Source organism: Numida meleagris, chromosome Z (assembly GCF_002078875.1).
Source record: "Numida meleagris isolate 19003 breed g44 Domestic line chromosome Z, NumMel1.0, whole genome shotgun sequence".
In the NCBI taxonomy this organism is placed as follows: domain Eukaryota; kingdom Metazoa; phylum Chordata; class Aves; order Galliformes; family Numididae; genus Numida; species Numida meleagris.
Window position 1 is genome coordinate 21,675,461 of NC_034438.1, and position 22,261 is coordinate 21,697,721.

At 37.7% G+C, this 22,261-nt stretch overlaps 1 protein-coding gene across 11 annotated transcripts in view; it reads left to right on the forward strand.

Annotated features, from left to right (window-relative positions):
* MAST4 (microtubule associated serine/threonine kinase family member 4) overlaps window positions 1-22,261 on the forward strand; it is a 300,840-nt gene that overhangs the window by 253,218 nt on the left and 25,361 nt on the right. For all 11 annotated transcript variants that reach the window (XM_021379467.1, XM_021379469.1, XM_021379468.1 and 8 more), the window contains 7 exons: window positions 1,477-1,578; window positions 5,867-5,999; window positions 9,590-9,657; window positions 11,982-12,067; window positions 19,733-19,941; window positions 20,381-20,519; window positions 21,711-21,843. In XM_021379467.1, the coding sequence (XP_021235142.1) occupies window positions 1,477-1,578; window positions 5,867-5,999; window positions 9,590-9,657; window positions 11,982-12,067; window positions 19,733-19,941; window positions 20,381-20,519; window positions 21,711-21,843 (870 nt within the window). The remainder of the gene's footprint in view (window positions 1-1,476; window positions 1,579-5,866; window positions 6,000-9,589; window positions 9,658-11,981; window positions 12,068-19,732; window positions 19,942-20,380; window positions 20,520-21,710; window positions 21,844-22,261) is intronic.

Genomic DNA, 22,261 nt, shown 5'->3' on the forward strand with positions numbered 1-22,261 from the left:
TGTTGTTATTGTTGTTTTTTCCTGTGCTGATTTTTTGTTAACTTCTGTCCAGTAAATCTGTTTCTAATTAATTTCTTCTACTGTATTCTGAACTTTTTCTTTTCATAAAGCAGTGCAAAAGACATCAGTGAAGTATGTCTGGATTACTGAAGCTCTGTCCTTTAAGCAGGGAGAATAAGAACCTCTCCTCAATGTAATCCAGCAGTAGGAAAGCTTGCTCCTTTCCTCAGCTCAGCTGCAGGCACTCTGTTGTGCTTTGGATTCCTGTGTCACATTCGTTGTCAGTTACCAGCTGTGATGTTGGGTAGAAAGCTGCATCTCCCACTGCTACTTGGCTCCTTATGATTACTTTCTATAACCACAGGAAGACTCCTTCATTGCTTGAGTACTTTGATTCATCTGACACCTTTGTAAATCTAAGGTCGAGATTAAGTGGATCTGTGTCCTTTCCTGCTTCATCTTTCTTTAACATAATATTTTCTGAATATTTTGTTCAAGTGTACAACTGAGTGTTTGCAAAACTATACAAAGTTGCTTTTAATTCTGCTGGTGACCAAAACAGGCAGACATTTTGTTTACAAGAGAGTTCTCTTTGGACTTGGTTGATAGTGTGCAGAATACAAATGCTTATGTCCAACTGAGGTACTTCTGAAACCCAGTGCAGAATGCTAGATGGTGTTTGTGCCTTTTTTTTTTAATTACCATTTTTAAACCTCACGGATATTCAAAACAAAGAAATACTTTGTGTATTTGGAGGGCTGTTTTAGTGAGGAGGAGGACCATATGGCTACTTTGCATTCATTAGCATCCTTGAATTGTACCTTTTGGTCTGAAAGAAGAAAACTTAAAAGAAATTTAAAATGTAGTTTAGCCCATTGTACAAATATTTTTAAACCTTCCAGAACTTTCTCTGTGTTCTTTTGTAACAATTTATGCTCTTTGTCATCGCCTTCATAGAAGTCAATTTGTAATTGTCTTTCTTTCTGCATGTACCTGTATGCAGCCTCTCTCTGCAGGAATTAGTGTAGATTCTGTAGATATAGTACATTGTTATTTGACTAGGAATTGTGAACATAGGAAATCACCAGTTTGGCATGAATGTTTCTTATGTTCATAAATATTACTTGTTTCATACTGGGAGGCAAATGTACGGATGTATGTTGTATTGTGTCATAGCCCTTTTTACGAAACTGACAATAGTAATATTATGTGATTTTTTTTTTTTGAAAAAAGCAGATATCATGTCCATTTTGGACGCTTTAATTTTGTTGTTACAGTGTTAGAGTTGTACAAATCTATTACTTCAATATGCTATTGTAATGTTGATATTCTTGCTATTTCTACTATTATCTTGAAAACGGCGTACTGTTGCCTCAAGTTCATGTTTCAAAACCTGCAAGGATGCCTGAAATAAGCATTCATGAGTTGTGCATTGAATGCAGTTTGTTTTATTATTCCTTTGTGTTCACCTTCTAGGCTCAAGAGCGATCAGAGAGTGAAGAACTGGCATATATCAAGCAACTAGTCAGAAAAATCCTCATAGTTATTGCTCGTCCTGCTCGTTTACTGGAATGCCTGGTAAGGTGATGCTTCTATAACTGGATTTTCTTACTTGCTCCTGTAGAAGTTTTCTGGATTAGTATTCATTTCCCTTTACAGTCATTTTCTCTGGCGTCAAACAACTGGGCAAGGCTTCATTGTTGGTGGGATCCTCTTTACTTTTATTTCGGAAACAAGATACTAGGGGAGACCTCCTGCAGTTGTGTTTGGTTCCCTGCTATTGCAAATACTTTGTTCTAAATCCCTTTCATAAATTTAGGAAACTCCAGTTTAAAATGAGTTCGTTTTTTCTGTTGTTTTGTTAGACTTTGTTACTCTCTTGGGAAGACTTTTCCGGAATTGTAATTGCTTAGTGATTTTCCCATTGTTCCTCTTTTTCTTACAAGTTTTATAATTTTGTTGCACTGAACAGTAGCCAGGGCTATAAGCAGTTTGCTGTCTACTGTGTAGTATCATCTCTGAGGGGAAGGGTTAGGATATCTGGATATGCAGGTAGCCTGAGTTATTCTCAGAAGAAACAATACAGTTAACTTATGCGTGAGCATAGCATGGGTGTTGCCAGACTGGGCTAGCTTGTGCCAGGCCTCCTAGGCATGTTTCTGCTTCACTTGCCCCTGCTGTGAGAGCTGGGGAGGCTCAGGTGCAGGAAGTTGTTCCTACAGACAGAGCCAGTGTGCTTCAGTTGTTCAGTGGAAGTAATAAATGCTTACAGAACACAGTGTGCTCAAGAGGATGGTGTAGACACCCAAATACCATGTAAGAGCCAGCCTGAATCCAACAGGCTTGGCACGGAGCCTGAGCTGACTTTGTTGAGCTGCCGTTCTTGGCAATACTAGGATCGCAGTGTTGATGCTGCAAGCAGCTATTTGAGGCTGGCAAGGCTCTGTGTATGTGGGAGCTGCTAACCTGCTGCTAGACTCAAGTTATGCCTGAAAGTGTCATAACTGCATTTGCGTGCCACTGAATCTGAGCTAGTCAGTCTTTCCATCCCGATCTTGGCTCTGTGCTGTGTTTCTTCATCTGTGGCACAGTTAATGCACAACCTGGATTGTTCTGCTGTGGGCATTTTGAGAGCTGACCATTTTGTTTTGGAAACACCATGTCTCAGCATTCTGAGTTGCAGTTTGTTCATGACTTGCGGTTCATCAGAAATTTAAAATACAGTATGCGCTCTGAAGCAGCATAAAAGATGTAAAAATATGACAAGTCCTACAGAAGAGGATGTGTTAGTATGTACTGCCTCTGACATTGAATCCAGGCTTTTGTTGTGTCTTCACGATGTCCCCTAAAATGTTAATTCAGCTATATCTGGAGTGATCTTCCTTCTTCCTCGCAGTTCACGTAATCCTTCCCCAGCCCTCTACACTATTTCTGATACGATGCCTTGCTTCTCTCCAGTCCATGACTTCTTTATTGCATGTTCAAAACTGCTCTTAAATGCATGCTGTAGGCAGACAGACCTAGTCTTCTTTGTAGCACTTCATCCTCTCCTCATACACTCTCTTTCTCCCATCCACTCCTGTTCCTAGTACTATCTTTTAATTTGTGTTCTTTCCCAGTGACCCATTTGGCTCCTAGTTCATTCTCTGCAAATGCTGAATTTTATAGCTAGCTAGTCCAAATCTACATTCCCTTAGCTTATGACCTTGGGATTTTGTTCTGGCCTATCACAGTTGAACTACTGTACACCCTGTATTTCTCCCTTTGCTGAGCCTGTTGATGTGAGTGGATGGACAGTATTTGTCATTTAGCTCGGGAAATGAAATTGTGCTCTCAGTTTTAGTGCTTAGTTGCTTCCAGCTGTATAAATTTTCAGAGCAGCAATGGCAGAGAAAGCTGGCACAGCTTCTTTGGAGTGTTCTTACTTCGAGTCTGTAGGAGATTTAAGCTGGAACATAACAACTCTCTAAACAGTATGTTTCTTCAGAGGCAACTGGCTCGAAAAAATCCAGACATCACAAGACCCTCATTTCTTACACAAGGTGTTAAGCCCACAACTTAAAAGTCACTGGAATCATTTAATCTTGCAAAAACAATATTGTTGTTTTTCCATAGCTTCTCTCTGGGAACTTTTAGATAATATTGGCTGATATTTTGAAAAGTCTGTCTGAAATAAATACTAGATATGGCAATTTCAGCCTCTGTAAGAACTTTCATAGAATTACTGGAAATAAATCAACACTTTCATCAGGAGAAGTTTCATATACTCTATAGTGAAGTAATCAGTTTTCTTCCAGCTTTTTAGCTGGGTTTTAGCTCAGGTGTTGGTGGTATGCGTGTTCCTGTTTGTATTTACATGTTAATCATATGAGTAAAGCTTTTTTTAATTTCATGTGCCAGAAGCCACTGCCAAATGTTGAAAGATTTTCTCCATTTAAAGTCACTTCAGTACATGAAGAATGGAAGGCAAAAGTTAGAAGTCAAGATGAGGAAATACGTTTCTTAGTTCTAGTATTTACGTGTGTGTGTGTGTGCATGTATACCTGTTTGTGTGCATCATATATATATATATATATATATGTATGCATTAAAGGTATCTGTTTTGAAATTACCATGACATACTACCAAATGGAGTAGAAGCTGTGTAAATTTGTGTACCATTGCTGCTGTTCGGGAGAAGATACTTAAGTCTTGGCACATATGCTCACGTTGTTCTTCAGTATCAAGGAGTAACATACAAGAGATTCAGCCAGAGACAGTGTGTCAGATGGGAAGAGTAAGGCTGAAACAGCATGTAAGACCTTACACAATCCAGATTTCTAGGCAGGCTAGCAGTCTCCAAAGATTTTGAGCTAAATAATAGGTAGGCTGGAAATAATGAAAATAGCTTCAGGAAAAATGAAAACCTAAAGTTGTTTCTTACAAGGTTTGAAATTCCAAAGACATTTCAGAAATAATGAAGTCTCCCTGCTAGCTGCAGTGGTTTGGATGTTTACAAAATGAAGCATAATACATAAACTCTCAAGCTGGTTTCCCTTCCAGGTTTTCATGTTGAGTTCCCAAGTTCTGGGTAGCTTAAGGAACTAGGACAAAAGCCCAGTGACCTAGCAGGCAGACAAAAGTCCCTAGGATGGCACAGCAAGAAATGACCTACAGGGAAGCAAACCAACTCAGCAGCCTCCCTGGCTTCTGCTGAAATTTTTGATGAAACTGACTTGCTGTCTCAGAAAATCTGGTTAATTTCATCAGTGTTTCACAGCAGTGCATTTGATTTACATGACAGTGATTTTGGTAGCTAGAATAGCCTCTGTGAGCAGAGCCCAGCGCTGCCCCATGTCAGAGCAGAGCCAGATCCAGCTGATCCAGAGGACCGGAGCCATGAGTGATGCTGGTTGTTCTCTGGGAGAGGAGCTTGGTGGACAGCTGGCGACTAGCTAAGGTTATTCCACCACAATGGCTGGAAAAATTCTTAGTGGCTCTCACTTTATTAAGCATTGTACCTGTTGTGGTCAATGGCCGGTAATAACATCTTGAAGAATGTAGTGTCTGTATGAGTGAAGTTTTGATATGCATGGATACAGACAGAATACATACAGAAAGATAACAGAAGGTTATTAAAAAAAACCAAAAATGCCCTATTGGTAATCTTTCTTGTTCTGTTAAACACTATTCTACTTTTATCTTCACTTAAAGTAGTGAAATAAATATGTTTCTATGGGACTTACGGGATAGGAAAGGATTTTTTCTTCTTACTCTTGGAGAGCATGCCTTTTACATGTGAAATAATTTATAGTAGTAATATAGTTGTTTCCCAAAGGATAGTGTTTCATTTCTAGTTTTGAAACAGTTGGATCAGTGAAGCTCAAGTATTGTTTTCAGCAGCTTACAATGACTTCATTCTAAAGTCAGGGATTTATTTTATTATATTTTCTGTAAAAGATAGTACAGATATACTGATTTAAAATACTTAAAAATTTCATTTAGAAGTGGAAAGCATTGTATTTACATTGTTTATTTGAGTAGTAGATTTTTGTATGCAAGCAGCTGCAGGGGGACGAAGTCTTACGAGAAATCTTGTCACTGAATATTGTATTGCTGGTTATGTCATTTCACAGAATACTGTGGAGAATTTTGGGGGCAAGTAACTTCCTATTATAAAAGTACATGATACAAAATGTTATGGCTTACAGCATATTACATTGTATAGGAATCATAATACAATGATAAGCTACTAATAATAGAGTAATAAGGTATTGTTTTTTAATAAGGGAAATATTTGTGATAGAAACAGCTGAGGAAGATATTATATTAGGTACTAACCCTTCAGTTTCTGCAGGGAGAATGATAGTTATTATTTTTCTTTCAGGAATTTGATCCAGAAGAGTTTTATTATCTTTTGGAAGCAGCTGAGGGCCATGCTAAAGAGGGACAAGGCATTAAAACAGACATTCCTCGCTATATTATTAGTCAGCTGGGCTTAAATAAGGATCCTCTGGAAGGTAAGTGCATCTCCTGCTCCAGCTATAAATGTCCAGATGCTTCCTTCCCAGTGTATCTAGTTGTTGCGATACTCTGATTGTGCCCCAGGGAATCAAAGTAAAAATGAGAGCAGAACAAAATGCATTCACTAAGCCATAGGTTTTATCACAAGCTCAAAGGCATTATAAAGGCCATTTGAGATCTTCTGCTATGAGTACCAGGCACAAATGGTGTCGTATCGGTGATACTCACTTTTTCCTTTCAGGTGATATAAATTCCTTATTTTAGCTCTAGCTGAAATGTACAGCTCTAGTTTGATATCCACTATTATCCAACCATAGGTATAACTGAAGCTGGACTTATCTGTAATTTGCCTTTCACTGCTCCCATCTTCCTACATCTTATTCTCCCTGAAAAGGATGTCTCCCTTTCCTATTAAAGCTGTAAAGATTTCTTTTTCTGAGCAACCAATGTGTCCATAATTAGGACTTATATAGGGGGAAGCTGACTGGGTTCCTTTAAAATTATTGTCATCGTAGAACATTTTGTGTTGCCTGATTATTGTTTAAAGGACAGCGTTGGTAAAATGAAAATCACTTGTCTCCTCAGCAGACCATCTTTCATACTCAAATCAGATTCTATTAGTAAAATGTGGAAATTGGTTCATTGCATTATGTGCTAGTCCCACAGTTTGGAGTTCAGCAGAAGTGCTGTTCTGGAAGATGGATCTAACTAGTGCCGTTTTGCTTGTCTTTTGTGTTATGAATGAGGAAGATCTCTAGGAGGGCACTTGATAACACAAAATTATTTTCCTGGCATTTAAAGAGAGCTTTTGAGCAGGAGAGCAACCAACTTTTTACGTGGTCTGGTAGTGATAGGTCAAGGAGGAATGGCTTTAAACTAAAAGAAGGGAGATTTAGGTGAGACATTAGGAGGACATTCTTTACTCAGAGGATGATGAGGTGCTGGCACAGGCTGCCCAGAGAAGCTGTGGTTGCACCATCCCTGGAGGCGTTCAAGACCAGGTTTGATGGGATCCTAGGCAACCTGACCTGTTGAATGCCATCCATGCTTGTGGAAGGGGATTGGAATTAGGTGGTCTTTAAGATTCCTTTGAACCCAAGACATTGTGTGATTCTGTGAAAACAATTGTGGTAAGATGGGATTGGCTTTTTTGTTGTTTTTTTTAAAATCAGTCCTCATGATGCAACGTCATATTTCATTAAGTCTAAGGATTACTATATTGTGTATTAAAAGAAAATGTTTTTTTCTTCAACTTAAGCAGCACTGCTACATATTGTCATGAGTTTGGTTAGATCAAATTAGATTAATATTATGTTAAAAGACAAATGGAAGTTGAGCTTACAAGTCCACTTCGTGCCTTCTCAGAAAAGAAAATTACTTTTGGTTTTAAATTGGTACTGTTGCATAAGGGGATGTATCATAAGCAAAAAATAAGAAGAATGGCACTATGGGGTTTATGCCCTTGAATTAATCATGTACAGAGAATTATTTGCAACATTCATGTACATTACTGTGAAGTATAAAACATGAAGATGAGAGAGCCTTTAAATTCTGTGTCCAAAACCAGAAAATATTGAAAAATATTTACGTAGCAGAAGAACCAGAAATCTTTCAAATAATGATATGTCAGTAATTTCAATTAGAATAGTAACTCCACATAGAATTGTATTTCTGTTATGTATGTAGTGTTTTTAAGTGTTCATGGAAGGGATTTCATTTCTCTGCAGAGAAAAAGAACCAAATGCTTTAGCCCCTTCCCTCCTTGCCTCCTTTGTTTTCTGCCATTGCTGTAGTATCCTTTCTTTGAGTGAAATGATGCATGCATTACTTGGAGATAATGCCAGATAAATTTATACTGTACTGAAAGCAATACCACAACAGATTCATCACTTATCAGAGGCTGGTGGTTGCATTTCTGAAGAGTTCCCTGGGGAGAAATTTCCCCCTCTGGTTTTTAAATTTCCATCACTACCTTTTTTGAATCATGAGTTTTCAGAAATGGTTTAAATCAATGAAAGAAAAAGGGCAGATGTTTAATGGTATTTAGATGAGTTTTAAAAATCTCTTCAGGCATTGCAAAATTGTTCCATGGCTCTGTGTTTTGAAAGCTCACTCTTGGTTCCATTCCATTAATACCTACTATTTGTAAATAATATGTATTTCTCAGATAATGGATATTTTGCAAAAGTTCTGTTCAAAAATGGCCCATTTTAATTTGCTATTTATGAAAATAATCTCAATTGAGAAGGCTGTCAAAGCATATTTTTCTATCTTGGGTGGTTCTCACTCATACTGTAAAGGCTTCATCAGCACTTCGATTATAAAACCCTCATGTTTATGAAACTGAGTTTTGACAGAAAAATCCACTCCCAAATTCGAATTTGGCCTGTATTGTTTAAGCCTAGGCTCTCTTGTTTAAATGTATATTCTCATTGGAGATGATTCTTCACTGTTTATTGACTTTGTATTCAGATTTTTCTTTCAATCGTTCTAACTTCTGGTAAACTTTAAAGATCTGTTTTGTTTTTGAAATTAAGTTTTAAGTGCTTCTGATTCTTACCCTTCTCAAGTTTGGTGGGTTTTGTAGTGATGGGATATGAGAGTTACTCTAAATCTGTTCTATCACAAAGTTTTTACGTGCTTAGTTTACTGTTAATGATTGCTGTAAGTGTTGTGCAAATAATTACCTCAAATTTCACTTCTAGTAGTTGGTTATTATATAGAAAAATCCAGCTTATTTATTCTATATGAATATTCAGTTACTTTTTGTATTCATAAGTTAACAGTATTGATGGAAAAATTCAATCTTGGAAGTTTCAGTAGACTTGTGTTTGGTCCCCATCACATAATTATGATCAAGTGCACATCTTTGGCTCTGCAAAGTATATAAGTAACTATCTATATTAAAGTAATAGTAAGTTTTCCAAGGTCTTTTAGCTACCAGTTTTCCTGTTCAGCTTTTATTACCCAGAGGAGTTCTTAGTTCACAGGTCCCTGGAGAACATAGTGGATTTAGGAACTCTGCACCATAGACAAATGGGGACAACCTGGTAAACTTGCGAGATCTGCCAAAATCTAAGCATTTAACAGAGAAGTAGTCTGTGTTCGTAACTCCATAAATGATAAGCTTTGAGGAAAAAATGACTTTTAGCTGGTTCTGTTAGGATTATCAGCATTTCTGTGTGCAAGATGCAAACATTTGGAATCCATTTCAGTCTGAACTATAACCTGATTGTTCCAACTGTGAAGCTTTAGATAGTACATTGAGGATATGGTGCACAATTAACCCCTGGTGGTCTAAGATCCTCATGATTTTTAGGAAATTAACACTCGGATCACACACAGACCACAGAATTCTTGCATCTCAGCAGTCATAATACTTACTACTGTTGATTGGTACTTGACTGTTTAAGATTACCTAGATGATGAATAGCAAGCATGCATTTTTCAGATGGTATGAATCCTCTAAATGCTTAGAAACATCCTAAAGTTATTTGGGAAGAACTACAGGTAGGACTGCCTGGTTACTAATGATTCTAGAAAAATGTCACATCTTTAAAATGGACTTTCTAATATTTGTTTCTAGAAATAGCTCAGCTAGCTAACTGTGACAGTGGGACAGCAGAAACTCTGGAAATGGATGAGTCAATAACTGTAAGTTTTCTTCTTGCAATGCTGCTTTTGCTGAATCTGAATGAAGAAAAAAAAATTCTGTGTTTTGTTTTTCTTCTGGCATGGGTAAATTAATAGAATGGAGCAATAGCTAATTCGTAAGCTGTTGCAGGGTTGAGCACCATGCCCACTCAGCAGATAAAACACTCGTGAAAAGTACTAGAACAAAACTTTCTGTTTTCCTCGACGCTGCAGTATTTGGCTTCCATGAAGCTACAGTAATTAACACATGAAGGCTATTTTACCATAGTTTCCACCAATGATTGTTTTATTTCTGATTAATGTAATTATTTTCCTCCTCTAAGAACTGATAGACTTTTTCCTTAAAAATAAAGCATTTTAAAACTATTTTAAGACAGTCTGCTTGCAGAGGCAATTAATGATCAAATTAACAAAGTCTAAACAGATTCAGTCAAGACATGAGAAGGAAATATGCATGTTACCAAAAAACCTGTTTCAGAAAGCTAGCTTGTAGTCTGGAAGATTGTGCATTATTCTTTTGAATGTATGTTTGAAAATATTTGGCTACAATCATGGGTATCTTAACGTAATACTTTATCAAATGCTTGCTCAGGTTAGCAAAAGAAAAATGAGTTGCTGGAGGTGGTTGGACTGAATATTCTGGTGGGTTTAAGTTCTGTCTGTTTAAATTATGATTTTAAAAAGTTAGTTCTTGCACATCAGTCAAAAGCGTAAATGCAGTTCCAGCAATTTATTGTCAATTTTTAGTGCAAGCGGATAGAAAAAGTCGATGCAATTTTGTGAGGATGCATTGATACTTCACTGCCATTTGTAACTATTAGCAGAGTTTAAAATACAGGCATGGGGTATCTGTTAAAGTAGTTTCAACATACTACAGGAAGAGCATTGTCCTCTGCTGAAATGTCTTGTTATCTTGAGAAGGTTTCTGGTGTTCTGGTAAAATGCAGACCTGGGCAGTATTTATTGGAAGGATACTGACAAATTGGAGATGAATCAGAATGAATAACTAAAATGCTGAAGGAATGTTCTAGTTTAGATAGAGAATATGTAGATGCAAGACTGGCTTAGCAATAGCTATGAAATTGTAATTCTGAAGGTATTTGTGTTGTGCAAATGTGAACTCCGCCAACTTGAAGAAATGAAGTATAATGAAGGATAATGCAGTGTAATAAGGGAGTATAACTGAGGCTGTGATAAAATTATACGAGGAATGAAAAATACAGGGTGAATATCTAGAAATATTTTATTGATGTGGAATAAACATAAGATAAAAATGAACACGGAAAGTTTAAAGAAGCATAACTTAAAGTACAGAATAATTTAAAATAATGATAAGTATACAGTTATCAAGAATCCTGTACAGGGATGCAAATAACCTAAACAGTTTAATAAATTGTCTCTTCCTGCTCTTGCGTAGTTCATTCTATTACCATGTTCACTTTCTCATAACACTGAGCTGTTTCTCTAGTAAGCATTTCAGTGAAAATGTTCCAACAAGATCTACACTCAACCTTTAATGTTACTGAACTGCCTTGATATCACTGTTTGGTGATTTGGGAAGCATTTTGTATTTTGTAGATTTGGAATAAGAAATTTAGGAATCTGCATTTGTGCACGCACATGTGCCCCACACCTCCCGTTCCTAATTTACACTTTGTCTTCAAGATTCATTAAGATTACAGCTAGGAAGAAAGCTGTAATGCAGTCAAGATAACTCTGTTTTGAAAATGTTCTTGCATGAAAGTTGGTGAAAGTGACCACTATCATGATAGAATTATTGCATTTTTATCTTCACTTGTTTTCCTCTGTGTGTGTCTCTTTCCAAAGTCTATACTAAATTATATCACAGTCCTAACATTAGTCAGAAATGTGCAAAATTTTATTTGAAGTTACAAGAGGTCATTTACTTTAGTTACTCCCAGGCTGATTCTGTATACTGTTAGAATCATTTTTACTCAAACACCAAGGCAATGGGCAGCAAGTACCTAGTGAGATTCACAGAAGTTTATAACTCCAGATAGGAATTGCCAGTAATTCCCTTTACCAGAAGCCATCACACCTGCCTGCTGTAACTGTGTCGTGTAGATGAGCGGACAGATAGCTTCAGTGCAACAGATGCCTTTCTGGTGAAGAAGCAGCTTTGCTTCAGGAACTCTAAGTCCCTCACTTTACAAGAAGTGTGGTCAACTGGTCAGGTCTTTCAGCTAGTCAGGGTGCGACAGACTAATAATACTTGATGTTCTGGTTTGTTTTTTATTTCTTTTCCTAATTTGGGGGAACAAATAGTGTTATGACTGTGTTCTTTCTCCTTTTTTACTTTGAAGAGCTCTAATACCTCACTACAGCTCCGGAGGAAACCTCGAGAAAGTGATTTTGAAACAATTAAACTGATTAGTAATGGAGCGTATGGGTGAGTAATTCATGATATCATATGACAGCTTTTTCACGTTTTTGCATTACTTCCTATTATTTCTTACTGCAGGGATGATTATGAGGGGGATTTTTTTTGCACTGCTGTATTCTTAATTCTGCTTTCCTACTTTGTTGCTAATGCTTAAAGTTCACAAGAAAAATTTCATGTAAAGCCTCCTACGTAATAATGAAATACTGTGTACTGCAGTAAGTTAAAATACTAAGTGCTACACCATGAGCATTCTTAAGAAGTAGGTATAATATAATGCCAAAGATGAAATCTGAATAAAGTAAAAGGCAGGTTTTAAACCACCTTTTTAATACTGGAAGCAGTTTGTGTTGATGCAGATCTGAAACAGAACGGAACTTCATCTTCAGGGGAGGCAGATTGTTAAAAATGAGTGCTAATTTGACCTAAAAATATTAGAGAAGTAGAAAATAATTTCCTTAAGTAGGTCTGAACTGTTTCTTTTCCTTCTCTGTGGACTCTCTTCTATCTCAGACAGCTTTTAAGGAATTACTGTTACTTGGTTGGATTTTCTGGGTACTTGTGAAAATACAGAACTTACTGCCCAGTGGTGTATAAGTTGTTTGTAGGTAAGTCTGGAAGACCAAGAGAGAATGAAGATGAAAAAATTCTGTAATTACAGTGCAGGTATTAAGTCTGTCAACAGACAGAACTACCGTTTCTTTTTGTCTTCAGGTGCCTTCTCTTAGATCCTTGTTTGATTCTACTTCTCAGTGCTAAAATGTATTAGGACAGGAACTGCTAATGTAACATACAGGAGCAAGACAGTTTGTACTGGTTCAAAAAAGAGAGATTTCTGTCTGATAGTGAGGAACCGGTCACCAAATGAGGCAGTGTTGCAGAACAGCATTGAAAGAAAGGGCTGTGCTGCTCCCCAGCACAGGTCACGTTACACTGGCTCTATCCTGCGCTCTCTCTGCATAGGTGGGAGACAGCAGCTGCCTGATAGGACTCTGGAAGGAAGGGCCCACTGGTGATCTGCCCACTGGAATTTCGCATGCTATTTTAATGGCCTTGGGATTATGGGTGCAGTAATGCCTCTCTCAAGTCATGTTTAAAGATAGCCCTGAGGTCTGATGGGGCAGTTGGTGTTTACTACTTACGATCATGACAGCATAGGTAGAGGCTATTTGCTTTTGTCCAGACCTGGTTAGATAGTTCAGCAAAAAGCCTGCAGAAGATAGCATAACTTGCAGTTAGCAGTAGTTTCTGCTCCCATCCCTGGCTGCATCTATTCTTCCTTCCCTTGGCAGATGCATAGTTCCCTCCTTTCCCCCTTTCATCTCCTATCCAATTTACTCTTTGTCTTACTGGAGTATGAGAAGAAGTATTGTGTGAGGTATGTTCATGTCAGAGAAGTGGGTGTCTGAGTCAGTGGACCAGTGCAGCTTCCCAGTAGTTTTAGGTTGGTATGCAGTGAGGAAAGGAGCGAGTGGTGGCAGACAGGCATGCTGCAACTGGCAGTGTGAGGTTGGCCTCCAGAAGTCAGATGTTCAGTAGTCCTCTTGCTCCATAGACCTTACTGCCACGAAGTCTCAATGGGCTACTAAGAATTATGGACTGGAGACAGATAAAAATTTGTAAGGTGGAAAAGAAAGGATGAAAAAACCCAGGCTTTCTACGGCACTTATGATGTGGGCATGTAGAATATGTCTTCTCATGTTCATGGCAGGGAAAATCAACACTTAACTACGTGAAATGCCTTTTTAATGACTGTAACAGGTAAAATCGTCATAGCAAGTATAACGTTTGTTGAGACCTGAAAAATCTTTGAGGAAAGGGAAAGCTCAGTGAGGGTGAACAACTTGGAGTGTGTTTGGATTCTGTAGGAACTGTTATTGCCTTAATCAAATGTTAAAACAGAAGTATGCTAGTGGTAATACAGCAGTAATGTTAGAAGTGGAAACTGAAAATCCCATCAACTTTAGTGGAGTGCTGTTATTTCCATGCTTAAGCAAGCGTCATCAAGTGGATTTTGTTGGTCTGGATTTTTTGTTTAAATGATTCTTACAAGAAAAATAAAAAAAGATAAGAACAAGAAAGACAATGAAAGTAAAACTGAAAAGTAGTTTAGAGTGAAAGGAATGCATTCAGTAAACTGCTTGAAAACAGATTTTAAAAGTATACACTCAGCACTTTAAAAAGTGGTATTAGCACCTGATCCATAGTGATGCTGGAAGTTGAGTAGGCTTGAACTCAAAAACTCTTTCAAGAATTTGTTTAAAATTCTCTGTTTTGTTAAGTCAGATAAGAGGGACAGTATTATCAGCAGAGTTTTAGTAAGTGTCGTGTTTATGTTGACATCGTACAGCTAGTGGTTGATTTACTCAAAACATATGGTCAAGTTTAAAGAGGAACATACAACTGTTGCCTGTATACTTTTTAACTCTTCGAAATGGAGGATAGTTAAGCAACAGTATCTGTCCCATCTGTGAATACAAAGCAATAAATTGCCCCATGGGCATTTATTGCAGTTTATTACAAGTATAAGCAGCCAAACTAAAAGTTAGTGTTATTATGCTACAAGGCTTTTTTCCCACTTCCATGTTTTTCCAGGCCATTAACTTTTTGAAATAACCTGAATGTGTATGAATTCTGTCTGAACTTCACTGATTTAGTCTCCAAAATAAGTCAGTAGGCACATTCTGTGCTCTGACTTATTTAGTATTCTATTGTAATATTTTATTTATTTTAAGGATGTAATGGAGGATTACATTCAGAACCAATTTAAGAAAAAAAGATGTACATTCTAATGTCTTTTATTTTACTGTGGTGTTTTTGCTTTAATTAGTGAAACAGAAAGCTTTGCTTGACAGGGTAATTTTTGCTCTTGGCATACTGTAGCAGAGATTTGTCAGATATGCTAAACTTGATGAGTTTAAATATCAAGTATTGGTTGGGTAAACTGATTTGTAGTGCAATTAAATGACTATGTAGTAGATTGGGTGTATCGGGCTGGGAATATACAAGAAGTTAAACAAGCTGTGAATCAGTAAACAAGTAGGACACTGGCCATGTCACTAATAGTTTCCCAGGCTGTCAGCCTCTTTTTCAGCCAGTCAAAACTTACCAACCTTCTCAATTTTTCAAACTTTTACTTCAATCACAGCCACATTTTTTTTCTGTATTTCAACTACTGAGAAGTAACAGGTACTGATGGTATCAAATTTTGTCCTTCCTGAACATGTGGCATGCTACAAGTACTATTTCTCAAGTGTTTCTTTTGCAAATACAGAACAGTTCTTACGGAGTTTATTCACAGGAAATTCAGCAGTAGTTTCATTGATGTGCACCTGTGTTTACTGGCTTCCATAAAGGTAGAAGTTGCTACAGTTATAGACAGGTGATTGTACTGGCCAAAATATGTAACATGTTGAAGCAAGTAGATCTCTCATACCAAGAGAAGAACCACAGCCATGCTGTTCTTGTATTCTACAGGGCAGGCTGGGGCAAAACACTTAGTTGACACTGCACTGGATGTTTGTCCAAGGCATGCTGTAGTCAGCATTGCCTCCTTGCTCCCATATAAATCTGGTTTGGTGATGGACATCATCTAGGTGGGAGGTGGTGCAACGCTGTTCCTGGTTCTGCTGCTGGTGGTTCTGATCTTAACTATCTATAAACTCTTCCATATTCATCATGGCCTCACAAATGGCTGCCTTGCACTGGAGATGATTCAGACAGAGCAGTGCAGAATTTAGCAGTTCCTTCTCTGGAAATTGCTTTTGAAAATGAAGCATAGTTCTTGGTTAGCAGCTTTAACTTTTAAATAGTAAATACAGCAAGTACAGCACCTGTGGTCAAGGAGGAGTTCAAGGTCCTTTGACAAATACGAGAATCAGGTTAAGAGCAAGAGATGCAGCAACATTAGCTGCAAGCACTGAATGTAGACTAGATTTTAAAATATCTCTGAAAGTTCCTGAAGATCTGTAAACTAGGGAACTTAACACAGGAGAAAAACCAACTTCTCATGTGGGAAGATAGTGAAAAGACAAGGGGAAACAATTTTAAACTAAAAGAGATATAGATGAGGTGTTACGGGAAGATTTTTTACTCAGAGAGTGGTGAGGCACCAGCACAGGCTGCCCGGAGAAGCTATGGGTGCCCCATCTCTGGAAATGTTCGAGGCCTGGCTGGATGGGGCTCTGGGCAGCCTAAGCTGGTGGGAGGCAACCCTCCCCTGGCAAGAGGTTGGAACTGAGATGATTTTTAAGGTCTCTTCCAACCCAAGGCATTCTGTGATTCTGTGATAGATCTGAAGCCTATAAGTATTTTAGTTATAACCAGGAATTTTTGTTGTAAGCTTTGAAAGATAGATTGCACAACAGTTAAATTGTAACAGTTTTTTTTTTTTTTTGGTCATATCAACACGTGTGTAGTATTTATATTTATGCCTAGCTAAGGTGTTTTAGAGATACTTTTTCAAGGTGAATGGAAAATTTATATTAGAAGTAGAAGAAGGCAGTGTTTGGACAGTCACAGGGTTTATTTTATTTATCTTGTAAATTAAATTTTGCTTGCTATGTTTAAATACATTATCAATAAAATACGGAGCTTTTGTGCACCTGTTGAAATCCATGCAGTGAAATATGAGTTAGAAATATGTTTTAGAAATCTCATGGTGACACATTATGAAACCCGTAGGGAAGGGCAGGAAAGCGAATTCTTGATTTGAAAGCACAGGAGGTTGCAACAATGCCTCTGTGGTTGTGGCTTTGCAGGCAGGGATAGCATATGACTGTTGTTGAGTGAATGGACAGAGCAATCTGATGTTATGGATGGGTTGTTTTTTCATTTATGGAATCCTCAAAGTGACAGTTGTCTTTACACTGAAAATCATTACTTCTCAGTGCCAAGAAAATGAGAAATCGTGTTCTCTTAAAAGCACAAGTGAACAAAGATAAAACTCTGTCAAATGCTTCTGGAATAGCATCTGGCAAGTAAAGAATAGAGCAACAGAGTGAAGTGACCCTGTAGGGGAAAAGAAAGGGTGAGTTCAGTGCAGGGATTAGGAGAATGTAGCAAGGAGCAGCTTCAGGGAAGGCAAAGGGAGTCAGAAAGACCATGCCAATCTGCTTCATGATTTAGGACAGAAGAATACTTCAGAAGTGGCAAATTGGGGTTCAAAATAAATAAAGTTAGTGTACCAGAACTCAGTGTGGTTGATCTCAGCTTTTTATCTGGAATTTCAGTGTCTTCAGTGTCTTGGCAGCTATGTGCTTTACTCTGACCTTTCCATTGTTTAGGTTAAGTTGAAGTCCCAGGGAGGTGGGGCTTTTTTTTCATTTTGGTTTGTTGGTTTTTTGGTAGCTTTTTTGTTTGTTTGTTTTTTAGGTTCAAGTAACTTTTACTTTTTTTCCCTCTGTTTAACTGCTTGTCTTTGGGAAAGTTTCATTTTCTATTTATTAGTGACATCTCAGCAAGTTCTTTCAAAGTATAGGACCTGAGAATCACAGGTGTCTCAGTAAGTACAGATTGCAGTTCTAATGATGTGCCTTGCTAATTGTACTGGTAAGCAAGGGAAATGCACAGCTGTGAAATGAGAGCATCCTGAAAGAAGGTAGGTAATCTTTATCAGGAATCCTTTGCTTCCATTCAGAGCATAGTTTTATTTGTAATGCTGTTTGCTTAGGTTACTGTGTTATACAGAAGATGTGAATAATGATGTGCATTTTTGTATACTGTAGATCCTTTAAAATCACTTGAATCAGTACAAACAGTATATGCATGTATAAGCATGAGAGAGAGAACTGTGTTGCATTTTTCTTGTGAATCTAGTATCTCGTGAATCAGTGAAATATGTTATTTTTTCCAAGGGGTTGTGGATATTTCTAGTGGAAATTTATATTACTATCTCCCTGCAACTACAAAGCTAGAGAATCTAATTTAGAGAGCTGTGGGAATTATAACCAGCATGCCGTACATATTTACTGGATTGACTAGTTCAAACTTACTGGTTCTTCATCTTTAAATATGGTAGCGATTACTCTACAGATGCATATGATAGAAAGTATACTTAAGGCATCTGAAGAACTCGCTTTTTTCCAAGCCAAAAATTTATGAAGGAACTGAAATAGGGAAAAGAATACACAATATTACAGGAGTTTAAGAAATTTATGACAAATGAACAACAGATGGCACCAAAAGAAAGAGGAAAAACAATGTAAGGGAAAAGGTTGAACAGGAGGTGTGAAGAAAGAAATGAGTGTGCTGGGAGTGGAAGGAAGAAGTGTGTGAAGCCAGCAGGAAGGCATACTGGTATTGCATAACTTGATCTTTATTTGAGCTTGGGAGGGGCAAGAGAAAGCAAGACTTTGTAGGAGGCAGGCACTACGGGCGAGGTTTGTCTTGGATTTTGCCCAGGTGTTTTTCCCCTAGTTTCACGATGATGCAATGTTTTCTACCTGCCCCATGCTCAGACCCTAGCAAGGGATTGAGGAAAACTGTAGGAATCATTAAGAGAGACTCTCTTATCTAGAAAAAAACACTCCACAAAGTGCAGTGGAAATTGTTGCTTTTTTCTGTAACTTTGGTAGCAGTGTGAAGATGTATTCATGAAAATAGTAAGGCAAGAATTGCTTTTTATATTTAAATACTTGTATGCTAATAATTGCGTGTTGTGGGGTCAAGAAAATGAGTTTTAAAACTACATTACTGAATTTCATTTTTTCCTTTTTTTTTTTGTCATTTCTCTTCCCCCAAAAACAAGGTATTTATATATATAAAAAATGGTATTTATAAACTGGAGATGCTATGAGCATTGAATATGATGAGGTGGATTTCAAGGAAAGCAGTTGTTTTCAGGGTTTGCCTTGAGGGATTTTGAGAAATGCAGTGGTTGTGTCCTGTGTGTTTTATGGCAAGGTGATGTATTTTCCTGAGCCTTGGAAGTTAGGATGTTGTCCATCTGAGGTTTTCTTTCACTTTGCTGCCCTGACCACCTTGAACCTATCTAATCAAGCTTATGGGAAACTTTGTACCCAATAACCTAGTGAACTTTTGGCTGTTGAGATGCATCTTAATCCCACATTACCAGGTAGTATATGTGATTTTTTAAATTTGTATTACCTGCTGGTGACCTACTCATGATACCTATCAACGCTGATATGAGGTACTGTAGTGAACAAGTAGATGATACATTTTGCATCTGCCAATTGGGGAGAGCCACATCACTGAGCAAACTTCTGAGCAACCTTCATGAGAAACCTATGACATATTTTAAAATCCCCTGAACAAAGTCTGCAGTCAGATAATTATGACTCACACTTACAGAATAAACATTTGTCAGATGATTAATAATATTCTGTCATGGCTGGTTTTCATCTATAATCCTTTGCTGATGGAAACTTCCAAAATCTGAGCTTTGTATCTGTTGTGGTTGGGCTGTTTGGTTTGTTTGTTATCAATTTGTATACTAATTTGTGTTGACTGAACTCGTCCTGATCTTGAAACATAAGGAGATCTCTATCCATTCTGTTATATGAAAGTTTCATCAACTACATTAGATTAGAAACAGGTCTTTTATGAAATACGTGTACAATATCTTGGATATATTTACTTGTCAAAAATGTATTTTAAAATACTTTTTTAATACATTTTGTGTTTTTTGTTTTTCTCCCATTTGGACTTCTTCAGTGCGGTTTATTTTGTGAGACATAAAGAAACCAGACAAAGATTTGCCATGAAGAAAATTAATAAGCAGAATCTCATCCTTCGAAACCAGATTCAACAGGCCTTTGTCGAGCGTGATATCCTGACATTTGCAGAAAACCCTTTTGTTGTCAGCATGTATTGTTCTTTTGAAACAAGACGTCATTTATGTATGGTCATGGAATACGTGGAAGGTAAAGTGTTCTTTTTTAGAGGGAAGGAGGTTTTTTTTTGTATAACAGCAGGAAAGAAATAAAACCTTGATGGTACTTGTTTTAAAAGGACCCTCTTTATTTGCTGTGTATTTTGGCTGTACAGATTTAGGATCTAAACTCAAGAATAAGGTGACTTTTCTCCCACTCATTATCTCCTAGTGATCAAGACAAGTTGCTGTGACTGTGTGGGCTTCTTTTAAGTAACAGCACAGGCTTTATTGGTTTCCTGCTGAACTTTGCACCAGTCTCTCCCAGCTTCATGCTGTTTTTTTCGGTACAGTAGGTATTGTGATTGCCTGTTAAATTGGATCATCTGACTGGAAAAGAACCATTTATTACTACAATTTATGTTTCCTTCTGCAGCATATACACCTCAGAATTTGTAGCATCATCTTCAACATTCGTCCTGTTTTCACAGGTGGAGACTGTGCTACTTTGATGAAAAACATGGGCCCCTTACCTGTAGACATGGCAAGGATGTATTTTGCAGAGACTGTTCTGGCCTTGGAATACCTTCATAATTATGGAATTGTACACAGGGATTTGAAGCCAGACAAGTATGTATATAGAGTATAACTGAAAGAGGGCTTAAGATTGATCAGTATGGAGAATTGTTCCTGGTTGTTGTTGTTGGTGGTTTTTTTCCATTAGCTAGAAATACAGAATCTCTCCTCTATGTGTAAATAATATTACAGAAAGTAATTATAGTGAAAAGTATGGTTGTTATATCTCCATTTATCATAGCAACATGGAATATCCCAAGTTGAAAGGAACCCATAAGGATCCAAATCACATTAAGTCCAGCTCCAGACTTCACATAGCACCACCCAAAAATCAGACTGTATAACTCAGACCATTGTCCAGACACTTCTTGAACACTGGCAGCATGGGGCTATGACCCGTTCCATGCCCAACCCTCCCCCCTGCCGTGAGGAGCTGCAGCCGCCATGAGGCCTCCCCTCAGCTCCTCTGCTCTGGGCTGAACACACCCAGGGGCCTCAGCCGCTCCTCATACATCTTGCCCTTTTCGATCTTCATCACCTTTGCAGCACTCCTTTGAATGATAATAGCTTTGTGTCCTTCTTACATGGTGGTGCCCACACCGCACCCACTCGGCAGAGCAGAGCAGGACAGCCCCTCCCCTTTCCTGCTGGCAGTGCTTGGCTTGGTGCACTCCAGGTTATGGTTGGCCCTTTGGGCTGCCTGGGTACACTGCTGCCTCATGTTCAATCTTCTCCTTGTTTTATATTAAAAAGATTAGATAATAATAATAAAAAAAGAATTGGAGTTGCATCAGTTGGGTGAAAATTTCTTCATAGCACGATACCTGAGGCCAGTGTAGAATTAGTTATCAGCTGTTTTAATGTCTGAGTTTTTTCAAATGAATGACCCAGCCTGCTGCTGGGAGAAAATTCCTACCTCACTTTAAAAGCTGAATTTATTCTCATTCTTTCAGAACGATGACTATTTTGTTTTTTTCAAACATCTACCATTTAACTCTTAACACTCCACGGTTCTATCTGATTATATTCAATTGTATATGAAAGCTTTTTTTTACGTCTGGTAATAACAGTAATAAATTTGTGACTGTGTCATATTTTAACCTATTTTGTACCTGGCTAAATTACTTTTTAAGCTGTCTTTAAATTTTTTCAGTACTGATCAAATGTTTCTCTGAGTGTAATAATAATAATAAGCATATAATCTTGAATTATATCACAGTAACTCCAGATCATTTTGATTTTCAGTTTATTGGTAACATCTATGGGCCATATAAAGCTTACAGACTTTGGTCTGTCAAAGGTGGGGCTAATGAGTTTGACTACCAATCTGTATGAGGGTCACATTGAGAAGGATGCCAGAGAATTCCTTGATAAACAAGTAAGATACAGCTTTTTTCTTTTATACGTTTATTGTTTAATGCAATAATGTTTTGCCAGCAGAATATGCTGTAATACTTTATCAGCTGTTATTTCTGCATATGTGTTCTGGTCAGTTACTTTGACTAATGCCCAGCAGATTATGGTAGGCTTTTTTCTTTCTGCGTTAGGATCTGTTAATAAGATGAACAACATGATTGTGTGCAAGTGAGTCTGTGAGAGAGATAAATGAAAAACTGTTTTTATAAGGAATTCAGAAGTCTCAACAGTGTGCTTGTGGAACTGATGATGCATGGTACTACCAGGGGTTCTAAAATCTTTGCTATGGCCCATTTCCCCTTAAGCGTGCCACATTACCATTGCTCACAATCTGTTCACAGTAAAAGTTACTTAAGATAAAGCCATCACAACTTTCATGT